The 16906-nt window shown below is 37.5% G+C and overlaps 1 protein-coding gene across 3 annotated transcripts; it reads right to left on the bottom strand.

Moving 5' to 3' along the window:
* Positions 1-267: 267 nt before the first annotated feature.
* LOC104457399 (proteasome subunit beta type-4) lies at positions 268-4450 on the bottom strand. Of its 3 annotated transcripts, XM_010072350.3 has the most exons (8): positions 4337-4450; positions 4150-4242; positions 3697-3773; positions 2853-2982; positions 2565-2724; positions 2295-2480; positions 1048-1150; positions 268-462 (listed from the first exon to the last, which is right to left on the bottom strand). In XM_010072350.3, the coding sequence occupies exons 1-8, from the start codon at positions 4351-4353 to the stop codon at positions 437-439; spliced, it is 792 nt and encodes a 263-aa protein (XP_010070652.3). In that variant the 5' UTR covers positions 4354-4450; the 3' UTR covers positions 268-436. The 3 variants fall into 3 exon arrangements, with proteins under 3 accessions (XP_010070652.3, XP_039157078.1, XP_039157079.1); XM_039301144.1 differs by having other exon boundaries at positions 4150-4444; XM_039301145.1 differs by lacking the exon at positions 268-462 and having other exon boundaries at positions 1037-1150; positions 4150-4447.
* Positions 4451-16906: the final 12456 nt, after the last annotated feature.

Genomic DNA, 16906 nt, shown 5'->3' with positions numbered 1-16906 from the left:
CCGGAGGCCGCGACCGGCCGAAAGAAAAAAAGTAAAAAATAAAGGGAAAAATGAAAATGAAAATAAAAATATAAAAAAATTAAAAGAAACAAAAAAAAGAACAAAAATGTACCAAACGTGTTTCTGTTTATTTTTATTCCCCTAACAAATTTACCAAACGCATATTTTTGTTCAAGAAGTGTTCCCGGAATGTAAACACTTTTTTTTGTTTCGTTCCCTGGAACAAAAAAAAGTAAACGTTACCAAACGCAGCCTAAGTTTTCGACATAAAGTTCCAAATATTGAGTTCAACTCCATTCTATAAACGATAACAAAAAATGCAATCCGATCATGGGATATGATAGAATGCTGAAATACATAACCGCAGCAAGATCACCAACGGGGAATACCCTTCAAGGGTATTTTGCATCTAAATCAGACTTCATCCAACTTTATTCTAGTTGGTCATCTTCAAATGATGTCCTGCACGATCCAATAATTGTGGTAAGAGCAGGGTTTTACGTCAGACAACTTGTTGAAAGTTACGAAAGATGTTTTTCCAATGTTATGTTGACAAATGCTGCATGGTGGGTGGGCCCATGTCCCAGGGATCAAATCCTTACTCTGATTCAATTGCGTGGAAGATGTTCCTAACGAAATAGACAGCCCCGACTCACTTTCTTTTCTTTCTTTTTCCCCCCTATGATAAAGATTACTGTACCTTACGCACTGTTACTCAATTTCTGCACAAACAATGTCTCCGTTTCTCTCACCTAGCACAAGTTCTGCTCCAACCAAAAGCTACCCTAACTACATTGGCCCATCTGCAAAATTTACCCCCAAAATGACCCTGAAAAGGTCAGATGATGTATCCATAAGAACTGAAGTACAAATCTGTAAGGGGCAATCGACAGTGAAGACGAATAAAGCATCAACAGCTTCTTTACCAAAGAAGCCTCTCCAAAACATCTAAAAACACATTTTCTAAAGGTTACATCACATGATTAACATGACAAGATCAGGGTCTAAACGAATAAAAGAATATGCAGAACGAAGTTCACCACAAACCTTCTTCACCAGCAGTGGGGTTTTCATATGATTCAAAGCCCCAGAAGGTTTTCAAAGAGTAGGGCGGAAAATTTGTTGTTCCTTCTTCTGTGATTTTTACAATCTGCAAGTCAAGCGCCATGTGATTTAGATGGTTCGAAATAAAGCTAATGGCAATATTACAAAGAAAGAACGTCCAATGCTCGTAGACAGAACAACATATAAGTAAAATGTGAGGGAACAAAGAGAAGAACATGTGAGACAATCACAACAAAAAGAGTGCGAAATGAAGTCATGCACCAGAGATCAATTGCTGTCTATAAGGAACATGACCAATGAGAACCTTCTCCACCTTCTCAATTATGATTTAATTTCTCTAATCACTGTAATTAGTATTTGTCAAAATTTAGAAAGCAACTTGTCAGCTCCAGGAAAATGAAACCGACTTGTCCCTCTCTTCCCCCAATCTTTTTTCTCTTCATGCTCAGTCCTTGGCACACTTTATTAGTTTATAGTTTATCACATGGATCGTCTATCTCAGTAAATATGAAGAACAGCTCCGAAGCAAGAAAAAGATGAGACCCAATTAACGACATATTCAAGCGCTACCAGTTCCAGTTCTCAAAAGTCAAGATAAAAGGCTAAGATCCTTTAAAATGGCCAAAGAACAGTATGACATCTCCTGGGTTCCAATTGTTACTTAGCCTCTGGGGATTCCTAATTATCCAAAAACTAGCATACAGGGAAGAAGATTTAGGGGACAGAGATCTTGAAACAACTTGATATTCATCCTCATTATTCTTCCTCACGATGCAGACTTCAAATCTGTCTGGAAACATCTCCCCAGAATTTTTAGGATACGAACCAATGCAGGTCATCCATGACTAATCATTGTACATCCAGGTAACAACCATGCATCACAGGTGGGTTGGACCTGCTTAAGTAAAATTGTAGAGAGGAATGAATTGGGCAATGGTGGATCCAAAAGGGGCCAGAGTTATATGTGGAGGCTGGTTGTGCAACTGGGTTATCCACAAGATAATACACTGTAATTCTCCCTCAGTCCCAGATAAGACATCCTTTCCTCAACAAAAGAAGGATGCGTAAGTGTGCATCAGTTCATCAAAATCACGTAATTATATGAGTAAGAGGAAGAAAATGCCAACAACTGATATGGTATTATCACATCCTAACCTTATAGTATGCTGCATATGCAAACATCGAGAAGTGACGAAAACCATAAACAATAACACAGATAAAACTAGAACCTGAATCTTATTGACTGCAGATCTATCACGATACAGAAGAATGCGCATGCACTTCCCCAATAGCTTAACAGCATCTTCAAAACTCAAGTTCTCGTTCCACTCGTCACGAAGAATTGGCCGTGCAAGGTGATTGCCAAACCCAGTAGCCACATGGTTTTCTTTGAAACTCACGCCTATCATGCTAACCTGGATAAAATTGCACGCCAAGTGAATGAGAATTCGACAACATTCTGAAAATTCCAACGAATCTCACCAAGGGTCGAGGCCTACCATGCCAAGATATTTCTGTCCATTCTTAACTCCACCTAGAACTAGTGAGTTCCACAATGGGTTGAACTTGTTCCGCCTATTATACATAACCTGAGTCAGATAATTATGCACCTCTTTGGGCCCCAAGGAATTCCCGTCATCCCACATATTGTCGTAAAGACTGCAACAACAGACCCCAAAATCAACAGTCTTAGTCAGAAGCCGCCTCAAAGTTAGAGAAGCAAGGTAACAAATATTCGGCAATAAAAAAGAAATCGCTGCTTGTAATCTTAATCAATTGATACATACATCAGTTCATCAAGGTAACGCAATATCTCCTGAAAATCACTTATCTCTCCGCTCGCACCCAGGAGAGAATGTTTTCCAATAGGCTTTATTTGCTCAATAGTTTTGTATCTCAAGGTGGATCCATAAGAACCTGCGAAATATTTCTCGCTATCAGAACATCGATAAGCCGGAAACTAACATACTCACAATTAAGGATAATGTAGGACTCAATAACCATGTTACCAGAGCATGTAAGCAACCAACAATTGGAAACCATTTTGAGATCACTATACTATCTAAAGTTAAAAAACTTCGAAAGCTATGTAGTAATGATAACTTTAATAGGCAGAAATAGTGAAATGGAAGAAAATACAGAAGCAGTAGAATATTTCCTTCTGGCATGACTAGTCAAGACTTATGTTCATAATGAGCAGATATATTAAGTAGAACCAAGACTGACACCGACACCTAACACTTGTTGACACCTGACACGATACGGAGGCTCTCGGAAAGTATCGGTACTTCGTAACATCTATATATATATACACATATATATATATATATATATATATATATATATATATATATGTATATATATAGCATGCTAGAACAAAAGGTGTAGTGAAGCAAAAAAAATTAATCTGAATTCCTCAATCATATCAAGAAGCAACAACAATTTTAGCATCTTAAACTCATCAAAACTCGACTCAAACATCTCGATCATCATTCTACGGCCTCGACAGATATCTAATCCCGAACACAGACAAAAGAGCCAAAATTTCTCCCTAGCGAAAGCAACAAATTGTTCAAATCAAAGCGCACCAGCATCAGGGAATCGCAAGACCGATGAAGCAAAGAAGCTAACCTCCCATGTCAGCAGCCATCAGAATCCCATCTTTGTACTCGACTGCGACCAAAGCCGCGCCGGTCACATACGGATACCTAAATCACGCGAGCCATCCAACCAAATCACAATCAATTTCATATGAAAATCCGAACTCTAGCTTTCATCCTCTAAAGTCGATTTTTTTACCAAAAAAAAAAAAAAAAAAATCTGTCGCGAAAATTTAGGATTGAAGTTAAAGTTCTGATTTTTTGACAAAAAGTTTGGGGTAGAATAACCATTCATAGATAGCCCATCACATACATATAACTAAATCACGCAAGGCATCCAAACAAATCACAATCGATTTCATATGAAAACACACGGTCTTCATCCGACATCCAGAGCCGAGACCCTAGATGCATAAGCGCACCGTCGCGACGAGCATGCGTATTTGTCCACGAAAAGGGGCGAACGAAAGAGAAGATTGCTTACAGAGTTCTTTCAGAGAACAATGACCCAGATCGAGAGCCTGGAACTTGTTCCACATAATCCTTCAAACCCTTCCCATACATCTTGGGGCATCTCCTATGAACAAGAAGAGACGAATAGCAATCGATTTCATATGAATCGCACGCATCCTCCGGCATTGGGAGCCGAACGAGAACGAAGGGATGCTTACAGAGTTCTTGCATCCATGAAATACTTCAAAGATGGTCGGCGAAGAAGTAGAAAACCCTGCGAGGAAGACACTGATGGATGCGTTTATCTATGATCTGGGTAAATTAGCGGAGGGTTGCCCCCTGCTCAAGCCACCAACCCAGGGTTTCTCGGTTAGACAAGCCCAGTTCACCCATCACTTCAGCCCATAAAAATGCAGAAGCATCAAAAGCCCGTAGAGCCAGATTCGAAATCTGAAGTCCAAACCTCTCTGTAGAGAAGTTTCTCAGTTTCCAGCGATCTCCCGTCGCTCTCCACTGCTACTTCCACCCGTATTCGCGGCCCCGACCGCCGTGCTCTGTTCATCTCTGTTCTGTGGCTGACAGATCGAAGTGGCCAGATCTCGCTTGAAGCTCCTCCGCCGGCCCTGATCTTGGTCGTCGAAATATGCAGAAGCTTTCTTCTCCGATTGATCATCCAAGGCGACGCTGATTAGCTTCTTTAGCAAGGTAACACCAAATGCTCTGTTCTGGTCTATTCTGAGGGAGTTAGGGCCGAGACATTTTCTTCTTATTAATTTGTCGATTACAAACATCATAAATCGATTTAGTATGAGATCAGTATCAAACCCGCGTTCGTTGATGTGTCAATTCACCTCCGAGTCGAATGCATAGAACCTGTTTGATGAAATGCCTCTTAGATATGATCACGAATTAGTTCGTGGAATTGTTCAATCTGAAGATGTTTTGATTTATTTTTCATGTTGTATCGTTTTACTAGCTACGAGATATGATTTCCGATGTAATTGCGTATTCGCCGAGCACATTGCTGAACCTATCGTAGCCTCTGTTTCTCTGTTCTATGATTCTGCGTGCTCCTACGGCGGTCGATGGTGGTGACCGGCGAGAAAATGGCCTAATCGATATCTGGTGATGTCCATGCATGTTTCCATCTCTCTGTGGTATCCTCTTTCCTTGTCCATGTTTTGCGTATCTTCGCAATGCCATAATCGTGAGCATTGATCTGCTAGCGACCGAAGGTGATGGTCTGGTGATGGTTAGGGATGGTCGACGGCAGAGCATAATTGGTTCTCGGCCTAAAGCTTAGATGTGTTGATCGCCGACCAGGTAGAGATGTTATGGGGATCTACGTTTAGAGTTCGCGCGCACGTTTGATTAGCGCGAGCAGAAGATGGAACGAACGAGGAAAATAAAAGTGAAAGAAAGAAATAATAAATAAATAAATAAATAAATGCTATGAAAGATAAAAGGGTTAATACCTGAAAAACTTCAATTTATTCAAAACTAATATTTTAACCACGAAAAATTTTAAATTAATATATTTGTGATAAATTTACCCAAACTGATCAACAAAAATCAAAACTAGTATACTTCTAATAAATTTATCCAAAATTAATTTGATTGCCAAAAACCCTAAACCATTATATTTGTGATAATTATATCATCCATTAAATTGAATTAATACCACAATAAAATCACAAAAGTAATATAAATGTGATAAGCAAAGAGTAAAATCATAAACCGGTATGTCGGTAAACTATTTACATGTCATTTAATGGGTAAATTTATTATAAGTGTCTTAGTTTATGATAAATTTGTTAAAGATATATCAATTTGGGGTCTTTAATGGTCAAAAAATTAGTTTGAGATAAATTTGTTACGAATGTACCTGTTTAAAGTTTTTCGGGATAGTAACCCAAGATAAAAATGGTATGAAAATGCATGTCTCATTCAGTTGCGAGATCTTAAGATTAAAATTAGGCTCCATTTGTTCTGCAAAAAATGAACAATTTAAAAAAATTGGAAAATTTTCAAATAAGGACTTAAAGTGCACTCATTTTCTAAACTAAAGACCTGAAGTGGTTATATTAGTTTTAAAGGAGAACCCGAACTAATTATATTTGTTTTAAATAAGGGCATACCCTCATCGGCTCATTGGCCAACAAAAAATTCTAGCCGACCGGGGATATTTTTTGTCAAAATGCAATTTAAATTCAACAAAATACAATTTAAATTTAGATTAAATTAGATTTTTATTTGAAAATTAGATTAAAAATTGAAAAACTTAAACTCTATGAAAAAACAGAGGCAGCTCCTCCCGGCTATGGCTATCGCCCCATCGTTGGTGGGGTGGCGGCGTAGGTTGGCGCGGGCGAGGGTTGCCCACCCTTGTGTAAGTGTCGGCAGCCCTTGCCCAACACCCCTAGACCTCGAGCCTAGTTTTGAGAGAGGGTCATCATCCCCTCTTGCCCCTGACAAAGGCATTGCCTCCGATTGACGAGGGATCCTGGCTCTCGCCTAAGTGCTAGTGACCTCATCGGCCATCATCGCTGCCCACCGGCGATGGGGCTAAGATGAGAGGTGGGAAGGAGCCCTCCGTCCCATCTCTCGTTCTTTTTCTTTTTCTTTCTTTTTTGTAATTTTTTTGTTTGTTTTATGGAAAAAATAGAAAATTTAAAATACAAAATTGCCCTTATCAAACAAAGTGAGTTGAGGCTCTTTTTGAAATTGATATAATCACTTTAGATCTTTATTTGGAACAAAGTTTACTTAATATCCTTATTTTAGAAAATAATGGCATTTCTTGCCATTATTTGAAATAATGTCCATTTAAGGTTTTTATTTAAAAAAAATGTTGGTACTTTAAGTATTTTATTTGGAATTTTCCCAAAAATATTTCTTTAAAAATGAGTGCTTGTTATAAAAATGAATAAATAAAATGTATTCTCTTCAATTACGAAAATTTCCGGAGAAATGACACATGTAAGAGCACCATTGGGTGCGGAAGAATGCTCATCTTCAAGCATTGGGGTACGATGCATACACTTTAATAGACAAGGACAGAATTTGAGATGAGCATGTAAATAATATAGATTGTGCTTAAATTTTTCTGCATATTTGTCTCAAGGTAATATAGCTAAATGCCCAATATGAAATATTGATGTTTTTGCTGTCCTGTATGAACTATAATTATGTCAACACTAAAATTCTGTTTTCTTTTCCCGAATCTCCTAGTTAATTGATTGAATGATGGTTCTACATTCCTGGGAAATTGACTAAAATTCATTACACGTTTCGAGAGTAGAGAACATGTTGACCTCTCCATAGAGTAGTCAATGTAAAAGAGTGCTTTGGCCAGAAAAAAAAATGAAAAAAATTGCTGCCACTGTGGACCATCAAAATGATGTTCCTATTTCACCAAGAAAGATGAGATAATATTAGAATACATTTATTTTGCGGAAAATTTCATGTCCAAGGGAAATTTTTTACACCTACTTTGTTAATTTACAAATTTAATTAAATTTAATTAGAAAAGATGAATTATAAAAGCTTAAAAAATTATTTTTATAAAAATTCAAGACAATCTATAATTAAATTAATATCATTTTTTGATATCCTTATGAAAATAATTATTCCATTAATAAATGAATGTCAACCCGAGGTAATTCTAAATGAAGTTCCATCTTTACTATTATTGTTCTTCCATCTCTTTCAAGTGACATGACATTTCATTTTTAGCTAATACGGGATTATGTCTCAAAACTTAATAACAATGTCATTTACTGCTTTTGCTCGATTCGTATCGAATTTACTCTTCCATACTCACTTTTATATTTTTGTACGTTGTTTCTTTGTAATGTCGTTGATTATCTTTACACGTGTCTAATGTCTTTGATTTGCTTAGATTTCCATTCAACGGTTAGGCCACCTTTTAGAAATTATCCCAATCAATCCAAACAACAGCGCGTGAACACCTAGTGGAAAGAATTTTAGGATTTCATAATCTGATAAGATCGCATGAATCGCTTTTTCAGCAAGTAAATTGAGCTTAAAGATCGAAAGGGCGTTAATTAGACATTAGTACAGTCATGTTCTCGACCCTTGATTTCTAGTTCATAGTAAGTGAAATGTTCTCCTGCATTTTATTTAATTTTTAGTCGATCTTCATAAGTTAATGACAACTCCTTTGGAGGATAGTATATCATCTTTAAAATCAACGAATTTGATTTTCCTAATGTCGCGCGCGATAAAAATTTAGAACCCCGTGCCGAGCGTAATTTGTGGTGATGCTAGTTCCTATTTTTTTTTTTTTTTTGAGCAAGGATGCTAGTTCCTATTTGACAATCCGCTAAATCTGCTTCCCTCGGGAAGACCCCATTTAAGAGGATCCTGACAAATTTTTCATCTTAAGGGAGGAGAGAAATGTAGGAGCACCATTGGATGCGGAATAATGCTCGTCTTCAGGTATTCGGATATGATGCAAATACTTTAATTGACGAGGACAGAATTTGAGATGAGCATGTAAATGACATAGATTGTGCTTAAATTTTGTCCACATATTTACCTCAAAGTAATATAGCTAAATGCCTAATTTGAAATATTGATGTTTGTACTGTCTTATATGAACTATAATTATGTCAACACTAAAATTCTGTTTTCTTTCTCCGGATCTTCTAGTTAATTGATTAAATGATAGTTCCATTCCTGGGAAATTGACTAAAATTCATTACACGTTTGGAGAGTAGAGAACATGTTGACCTCTTGATAGGGTAGTCAATGTAAAAGAGTGCCTTGACAAAAAAAAAAAAAAATTAAAGGATTATAGCGACTGTGGATCATCCAAATGATGTTCCTAGGTGTTCTTTCACCAAGAAAGATGAGATAATATTAGAGTATATTTATTTTGCGAAAAATTTCATGTCTATGGAAAATGTTTTACACCTGCTTTCTTAATTTACAAATTTAACTAAATTTAATAAGAAAACATGAATTTTAAAAACTTAAAAAGTTATTTATATAAAAAAGTCGAGACTAGATTTAGATTAATATAATTATGGGTATCTATAAATAAATTAATATCATTTTTTGATGTTCTTATGAAAATAGTTATTCCAAAAATAAAGGAATGTCAACTTGAGGTAATTCTAAATGAAGTTTTTTTTTTTTTTTTTGGATGACCCAAGAAATCCCAAAAGCCGATAGCCGGTGGGAAGAACCGAGGCTAACGCAGCTGGCCACCACCCTCACGCCAGCGGTTAAGTCACCAAGTAACGCCACTTTGGGATTCGAACTTGGCACCTTTCGTGGGAGGCACAAAGCTCAAGCCAACAACGTCACCGCAGTGGGTGGTGTTTTATCATTACTATTATAGAGGCCATAAACTAAAATATACTTAAATGAAACTATCATAAAATTCATGAAGATGAAAAAGGTAAAAATGTAATAAAAAATAGTTTTTTTTGTTGATTTAGGAAATCAATTGAAATAAAACATATTATAAAATTTGAGCAATGATATCATTATGTAAACTTGTAAATAGTATTAAAAAACTAATTTGACTTTATTTTAAAAGTCAAGGAAATAAATTGAACAAAATTAATATCTTGAGGACTAGGTTGACCAAATTTAAAATTTGCAAACTAAATTGAATATTTATGAATAGTTTAAATACCATTCTAAACGGATTAAAAGTTCAAGAATAATACTGTATGTTGGGTAAAAGTTTAGAAATTATTAGTGTGATTTTTTACTTAATTCCTTTAAAAAACCACAAACTTTAGGTTCAGTCTCATATTTGCCTAAAATTTTTCTTATTTAAAAAATGGTTAATACTATGAAATACCCTAAATTGGTATATTCGTGACAAATTTATCTTAAACTAATTTTTTTTATTATCAAAAACCCCTAAACTAGTACATGTATAATAAATTCACCCTAAATTATCACAAAAAAAACCAAAAATTGATGCACTTGTGACATATTTATCATAAATTAATTTTTTGATCGTCAAAAACTCAAAACCGATATATTTGTGACAAATATACCCTCCATTAACTTAGAGTATTACTCTTAAAAACCACAAAATTGGCATAACAGTGACAAACAAAATGTAAAATCACAAACCGGTACACTAGACAACTATTACATGTCATTCAACTCAGTAATTTAACTGTAAAATTCAATAGGAACTAACAAAAAGTAAATTTATTACAAGTGTGCTAGTTTTGGGTAAATTTATCAAGGGTATACCGGTTTGAGTTTTTGGTGGTTAATAAATTAGTTTGGGATAAATTTGTAACAATTGTACTAATATGAGGTTTTTCATAGTATTAACCCTAAAAAAAAGTTCTTAATTTTCCTTCTAGTCCTAAATCTACCCCCATTAAGCTTCTGCCCAAAAATTACTATTTCATTAGTTTTGGATCACGTAATGAAATATCTTTTATCAAGTGTTATATTTTGGTTTTTATTAAAGGAGACTCGGGTTCTGTGTTAATATTGGACAAAGTGGGTCAAATGCAAACGAATATATATAATATTCTAATGAAGTTGCTTAACACACCTAACATGAGTTTGAAATTAATGATAATCAATGTCGAAATCCAATCAACGGTTTGATTTTAACTCACTTCAACATATTAATGAAAGCCCATTAAAATTAAAGTGGTTTGTACAATATGGAGGTTGATTTGACAACAGTGAGTATTAACAAGAGCACTTGGAAAACAATGCTTTCAAATAAGTTCGAGAACACAATGTTGGAACCCAATCAATGACACTAGACCATGAGAATAACACTTAGTAGACATTGCACGTGGATGGATATGAGGACACAATGTTGGAATCTAATCAAGGATACTGGACAATGACAGTAACACCTAGTGAGTACAACTTTTTGATGGATATAAGAACATAACATCGAAATCTAATCGACGACGCTAGATAATGACAACAATACTTAGTAAACACTGCTCCTAGATGAGTATGAAAATACAATATTGGAATCTAATTGACAATGTTAGACAGTGACAACAACATCTAGTTAACACTATTCTTAGATGGGTATGAGGATACAACGTCAGAATCTAATCGATAACACTAGATAGTATAATAGCGCCGAAATCTAATTGACAATATTACTTGGGATATAGACATTTGCAAGAACTGAATCTATGATGAGAATCTTAAGCTATAGCTAAACTAGACTAATCTAAGATAAAGAGTAAGATAAAGTAGTTTTGCATATTATTCGGGGGGAAGAGGAGGCTTCTCCGTTGGAGTGCCCATGATATTTATAGGCCAACTTGATTACCATCGGTGGTCGGTTGCTTCCTCCTTAAAAGTTGCTCCACTTTCTATGTTGAATCGCCTTATTTGCATTTGGTTACTTTCTGACCCGTTCGACGATGTTCTTATGACTTGTCCAATAAGTGTTAACCGTTCTTTTGATTTTGGCACCCTTGTAAGTATCGACCATTCTAGCCGACACTTAGCTGTCAATATTATGTCTTCAATAATGTCTCTTGGTTTAGACACATGATAACAATTGCTTTGTTATCAAGTCATGTGTCTCCACTAGTAGGTCCATCAAAATCTAACCCAAGGGCTCTCCAAATTCTTGGCCATCCTTCGTTTTTATGACCAGTATGGACTGGGTTGACGTAAATCATGGCACATATGTGGTCGTGAGGGTAATTTCAAATGTTTTATCCCTCGTGATCAGCATATGACAGCAGGGGTATTTTTTGGATGTCAACAACCACTATAAGTATTCTAACATGGTAGTTCCACGTCAAAGCTATGTCTACATCAGTTGCTAACATGGAATAATTCCACTGAAAACATCGACATTCCATTCTCCGAAGATTGGGGGAAATTAGAAGTAGTTATGGCTTGCTTCTTCACTTCTTCAATTAGCGCTCAAAAAGAGAGAATAATTTCTTCATTCCTCTAGATCTCATCGCTCCCTCCATATCAAAGTCAGTCTTGATGCCACAAAGCCGAAGCTAGGGAGCTTTGCATCCTTTGTGCTTCAGCTCATTTCCATGTGTTAACCTCTCGATTTGTTTTGTCAAAGGAATTGATGATGGACAGGAGGAATTCCTTCGTGAATTAATGAGTAGTGGACTCCAAAGCGCTTGATCTCTTCCAATGTGAACATTCTTGCACATAATTATGCTCGATCGCTCAGAAAAGAGGGTGGCAGAATTCTCCAATACTCAAACAAGAACAAATATTGTTCAAGTTTTGCCAAGCCAATCTTCAATTGATATCTCAGAACCTCCATGCACTTAAAAATCTGGAATTGGTGGTGGATTGTGAAGCTGTGGACCAAGAAATTCTTAAATGTTCAGTGCTTGCTGTTAGATGATATTTTCTTGCAAACTGAAAAGTGCTAATTCTTATGTTTCTTGTAAATGGATTTGATTGCATACTATATGTCTAGTATGGCTATATACTACGCGTTGAGTCATGCATGCTGTGGTGGGATCAAAATTCATGAGAGTGATGTCCATATTTGCAATCACCAATCAAGCGTACGGTTGGATGGAGTTTTCTTGAACCAGAGTTATAGGAAAATATGGCCCATTAGACAACTATGAAATAAACTAAAAGAAACCAAGATAGAATTGTTATGTCGTTTGGACACTAGCAAGAGAAAGAAATGAATGAATACATTAACTCTAAAAAATCTTTTATGCATTTAAAATTAAAGATATAATAAGAGTATAAGTGAGAAAGAAGCAATATCCGTTTACAAACACATGAATCTTTCTATAAGATTACAACCTGGTGACATTCCGTGGCTTATATATAGGTCCCAAAACCAATCAGAAAAGATCCTATAAAATATATAATAGCACTAATCCATATACAAGTGTGACCAAGGTGTTAGACTAAATTATAAACTAAAACCTGACAATCTCGATTTATCAATCACGGATAAATTCGTACAAAAGTTGGGATCGATTTGCGGAAATGTAACATACCTCCAGCCATTGATGAAAATCTGCAAAAGCGGAAAACCTCAAAACCTTGGATGGATCCACGTAGCACAATCGATCTATGATATGGAGACACTAGATCTCTACGTTTTGTTCTACTAGCCAATACCCCTCAAACTTGATGGTGTGTTTTCTATAGTGATAGAGTTTGAACTAGACGACCTAACGTTTTATTCCATTTCTTACGTTACCGACGTCTTCCATCAATACTGTTATGGTAACGTATTAACGGGCAAATATCATGTAATAAACGTGGGTGATAAATTGGGCAATAAATCGGAATTAATTGGGAATACAATATTGGGATCATATTTAGAATAATAAATATTTATTACATATTACAACACAAGGCATATAAATAGAGATCAACAAAAATCACAATATGCTATCATTTTTTGTCAATACAACACAAAATATAATTTACACATCCACATAACAACATTCACATCAGCAGTGTAATATTTTACGGAGAAATACTAAACTAATGATTCATATGTTCCTGATAAAATTTAATGAATGCTCACTTCGTAAAATTGCACTATATAAAATGTTTTACTATCTTGCTACTATGCATTAAACTAGTCGTTGTGAAAATTCGGCAATTGTAGATCATTTTATATGCGCTAATCTTGATCATTAAGTTATTATCAAGAGGAAAACTTCCTAGAAGAAGTGGTTGGGTTGGGAGAGGCGCAAATGATAATCATTTTGTTGGAATCAATTTTTGGCTAAAAATTGACTTGTCTATTTTTATCCTCAAAACGTGTTTCTAAGTAAAAGTATGTGTTTGATAACGATACAAAATGTTTGATAGAGACAAAATTTCTCCTCTCGAACGGCTGACGAGCAATGGGAATGGTAAAGGATGACAAGCAACGGCCGACGGGGATGGGTGATGGAGGACAACAAGCAGTGGTGGTCGGAGGTTGTCGGTAGCAAACGGCGACACTAGGTGGTTGGCAATGACAGAGAATAGAGATTGGTGGCCGTGTGAGTAGAGACGACAGCAGACAATGGGTGCTAGGGGGGTGGCTAGTAGCAAGGGCAAACGATGGAATTTTTTTTTATTTTTTTTATATTCAAGAAATAGTAAAGTATAAATTTTTTTACTTCTCATTTTCTTTCAAACCTATTTCTAAACTAAAAATTTGTTTCAGAAATAGAAAAATAAAATTATATTACTAAATAGATTTCTATTCCAAATCTGTTCTTGAAAACTGAAAAAAAAAAAACAAATTGATTATCACGTGCTGTTAATAACTTAATGATACTTATGATAAATTTTTCTTAAGAGACCTCATTATTTTGTCACGACTTATGCCTCAAGGGACCCGCCTTTGGGGGTAGATTTAGAGGTATTTGCTCACGAGACAATCCAATCGCTTCAGCTAAAAAACGACTCAAATACATCATCTTATCGACGATCCAAAAGATTCATCTATCATGAGCACGGGCTCTCCAAAGCCTATACGTCACAGGACGTTGGGATTATTTTTGAAGTTTTTTAGATACCAAGAGTTACTAGGAGTCGCCTAGGGGTTGGCTAGAACCCAAACGAGAAGTAGAATACTTTTCTCTTTTATTACATCACCAAAGATTTCTAGGAACGGGGACTTAATTATACTAATATTTCTATTTATGTCCTTTCACTGCCTAACTAGTTGGTTGTTTCGGTGATTATGCAATTTTGGTTTACCTTTTATGATCCTAAAGGTATTAGTCAACAAGGTATCTAAGCAAATGTTCTTGTGGGGAGTTCATTGAGATTTTAAACTAAGGCTGCGTTTGTTTTTGTTCTTTTTTTTTTTTTTTTTTTTTTTTTTTTTTTTTTTGTTCTTTTGTTCCCAGAAACAAATGTGGAACAGAAATAAGAAACAAAAAAAATTATGTTTCTTATTTCCGAAACACATTTGAAGAACAAAAGAGGAACAAAAACATAAGTAGAGCTGTTTATTTTCTATTTCTTGCTCAAGCCTTCGAACACCGCACGTCTCCTCCTGCATCTTCTCCACCGTCGTCTTCTTCAGTGCCTCCCACTCTCCGGCGCCGACAGCCGCCTCTGTCTTGAGACCTCCGGCTTCTCCACCGTCGTCCTCTCTGGTGCCGACAGTCACTGCTCCTTCACCAGGTGAACCTGCTCACTACTCCTCCTTCACCGATATCTAACGAGGCCCTCGTACATCTGGGCAATGGCTGTCGAAGCTCGAGCGTGAGGGCTCGCTCAAGCCAGCGCTTGCCCAGATCTGCGAGATGCTTGCTTGAGCGAGTCTCATAGATCTGGGCGAGCAACGACACTATTATGCTATGCTCAAACGCACGAGCCCTGCTCTGCTCGCTTGTTGCAGAGCAGCGAGCCCTGCTCTGCTCGCTCGCTGCAGAGCCTTGCTCGAGCGAGCAAAGCAGCAGCCTTGCTTTGCTCGTGAGGGTTCGCTGCTCACGCTTGACCCAATAAACCGAAAAGTAGAACCATTAAGATTAACCAAACCGGCAAAGGCCAACCCTATTTCTAATTCTCTCCCGTCTCCTCTCGTCTTCAAGGTGCGACGGTGACGACGACGGCGACTATGACTGCGACGGCGACAGGGACGGCGACGGTGGTAGGGACGACGACGGCAACGACGACAAGGATGGCGACCGATTGAGGGACCGGTTGTTCCGCCACGCCCTTTTCTCTTCTTCTCCTTCTTCGTCAGTAGCGGCGACTCGTGGAGCTGTGTGCTGTGCTAGGTCGAGCAACGGCGATTCGGAGACTAACCCTTTTGTCCTCACAACGCCGCTCTACTACGTCATTGTTGCTGATGCCATCGCTCATTTTCAGGTTTGTCTTCAAACATAGTTCGTCTTTCATTGCCGACGTTCCTTTTTGTTTTTCGTTGTTTTTGGTTGTCGTGAGTTATAGGCGTCGGTAAAGGCAAAACCATGTTTCTTGATCCCTTTTTTGGTGTCATTATCATTAAGAGTAGAGATCAGTGTCAATAGCCGGTCGTTTCTTTTATCATAGTTGATGGTTTATATGAGATGGGCTTAAGGCCCGTCCGCCCAAGTTGGGCCCAAAAAGCCCGGCCCACGGGAATACGGCCCGTGGATGGGGGGACATATAAAAGGGAGGAGAGAGAGAGAGAATGCACCATTTTGAAGAAAACAGAAAGTAAACGTATGTCTTTTTTCTCCTCACTCTCTCTCTCTCTCTCGCTTACTCTCCCAAAGGGAAAACAGTGAAGCGCGAAGGCCAATTTGCTTCACGGATCGAACAGGGACCAAGTTTCTCTTCCTCTATCGGCGTCGGTGTTTAATCGTGGCTTAAAAGGTACACTCGAATCCGTGGCGTGCTTTAGGATCGGTGATACATGTTGTTTTCCCGGGCTCATCTTCTACATTGATTTAGGGGTTCTATTTAGTGTCAAATCCGGTTTTCGGGGATCTGTTATTCCCAAAATTGGTATCAGAGCCCTAGTTCACGTTTTCCCGACCTGTTTGACGTTTTTTGATTGATTTTTCACGAAAGTAATTTGACCGTACGGATCGGGGTGAGAAATCCCAACACCCGAGCGCTGTTCGCCCCTTTTTCCGAGTTTTCGTAAGTCAAAATCAAATTCTGATGGCATAGGGAGAAAGAGGTCGCTGAGACGAGTCCAGCGACATGTCGTGCGCCGTCGGGCGACGCCGCATGCGCCCACACGAGCGGCCAGAAGCTGCTGCGCATGGGCGTGACGCGCCCGGAAGCGCTGGCTCGCCCAGCACGTGCGCCACACGCCCCGGCCGGCGAACCGGCACGCGCCAGTCGGT

This window comes from Eucalyptus grandis, chromosome 8 (assembly GCF_016545825.1).
Source record: "Eucalyptus grandis isolate ANBG69807.140 chromosome 8, ASM1654582v1, whole genome shotgun sequence".
Classification (NCBI taxonomy): domain Eukaryota; kingdom Viridiplantae; phylum Streptophyta; class Magnoliopsida; order Myrtales; family Myrtaceae; genus Eucalyptus; species Eucalyptus grandis.
This window is presented reverse-complemented; position numbering and strand designations above follow the sequence as displayed.

What these genes read in the sequence shown, in the direction of transcription:
- LOC104457399 (XM_039301144.1), bottom strand. Translation starts at nt 4,349, where the DNA reads ATGCAAGAACTCTGTAAGCATCCCTTCGTTCTCGTTCGGCTCCCAATG. An exon ending in TTGTTCTCTGAAAGAACTCT is followed by an intron (nt 3,774 to 4,149) that starts GTAAGCAATCTT and finishes CGCGTGATTTAG; the next exon opens with GTATCCGTATGTGACCGGCG. An exon ending in GATGGCTGCTGACATGGGAG is followed by an intron (nt 2,983 to 3,696) that starts GTTAGCTTCTTT and finishes AATATTTCGCAG; the next exon opens with GTTCTTATGGATCCACCTTG.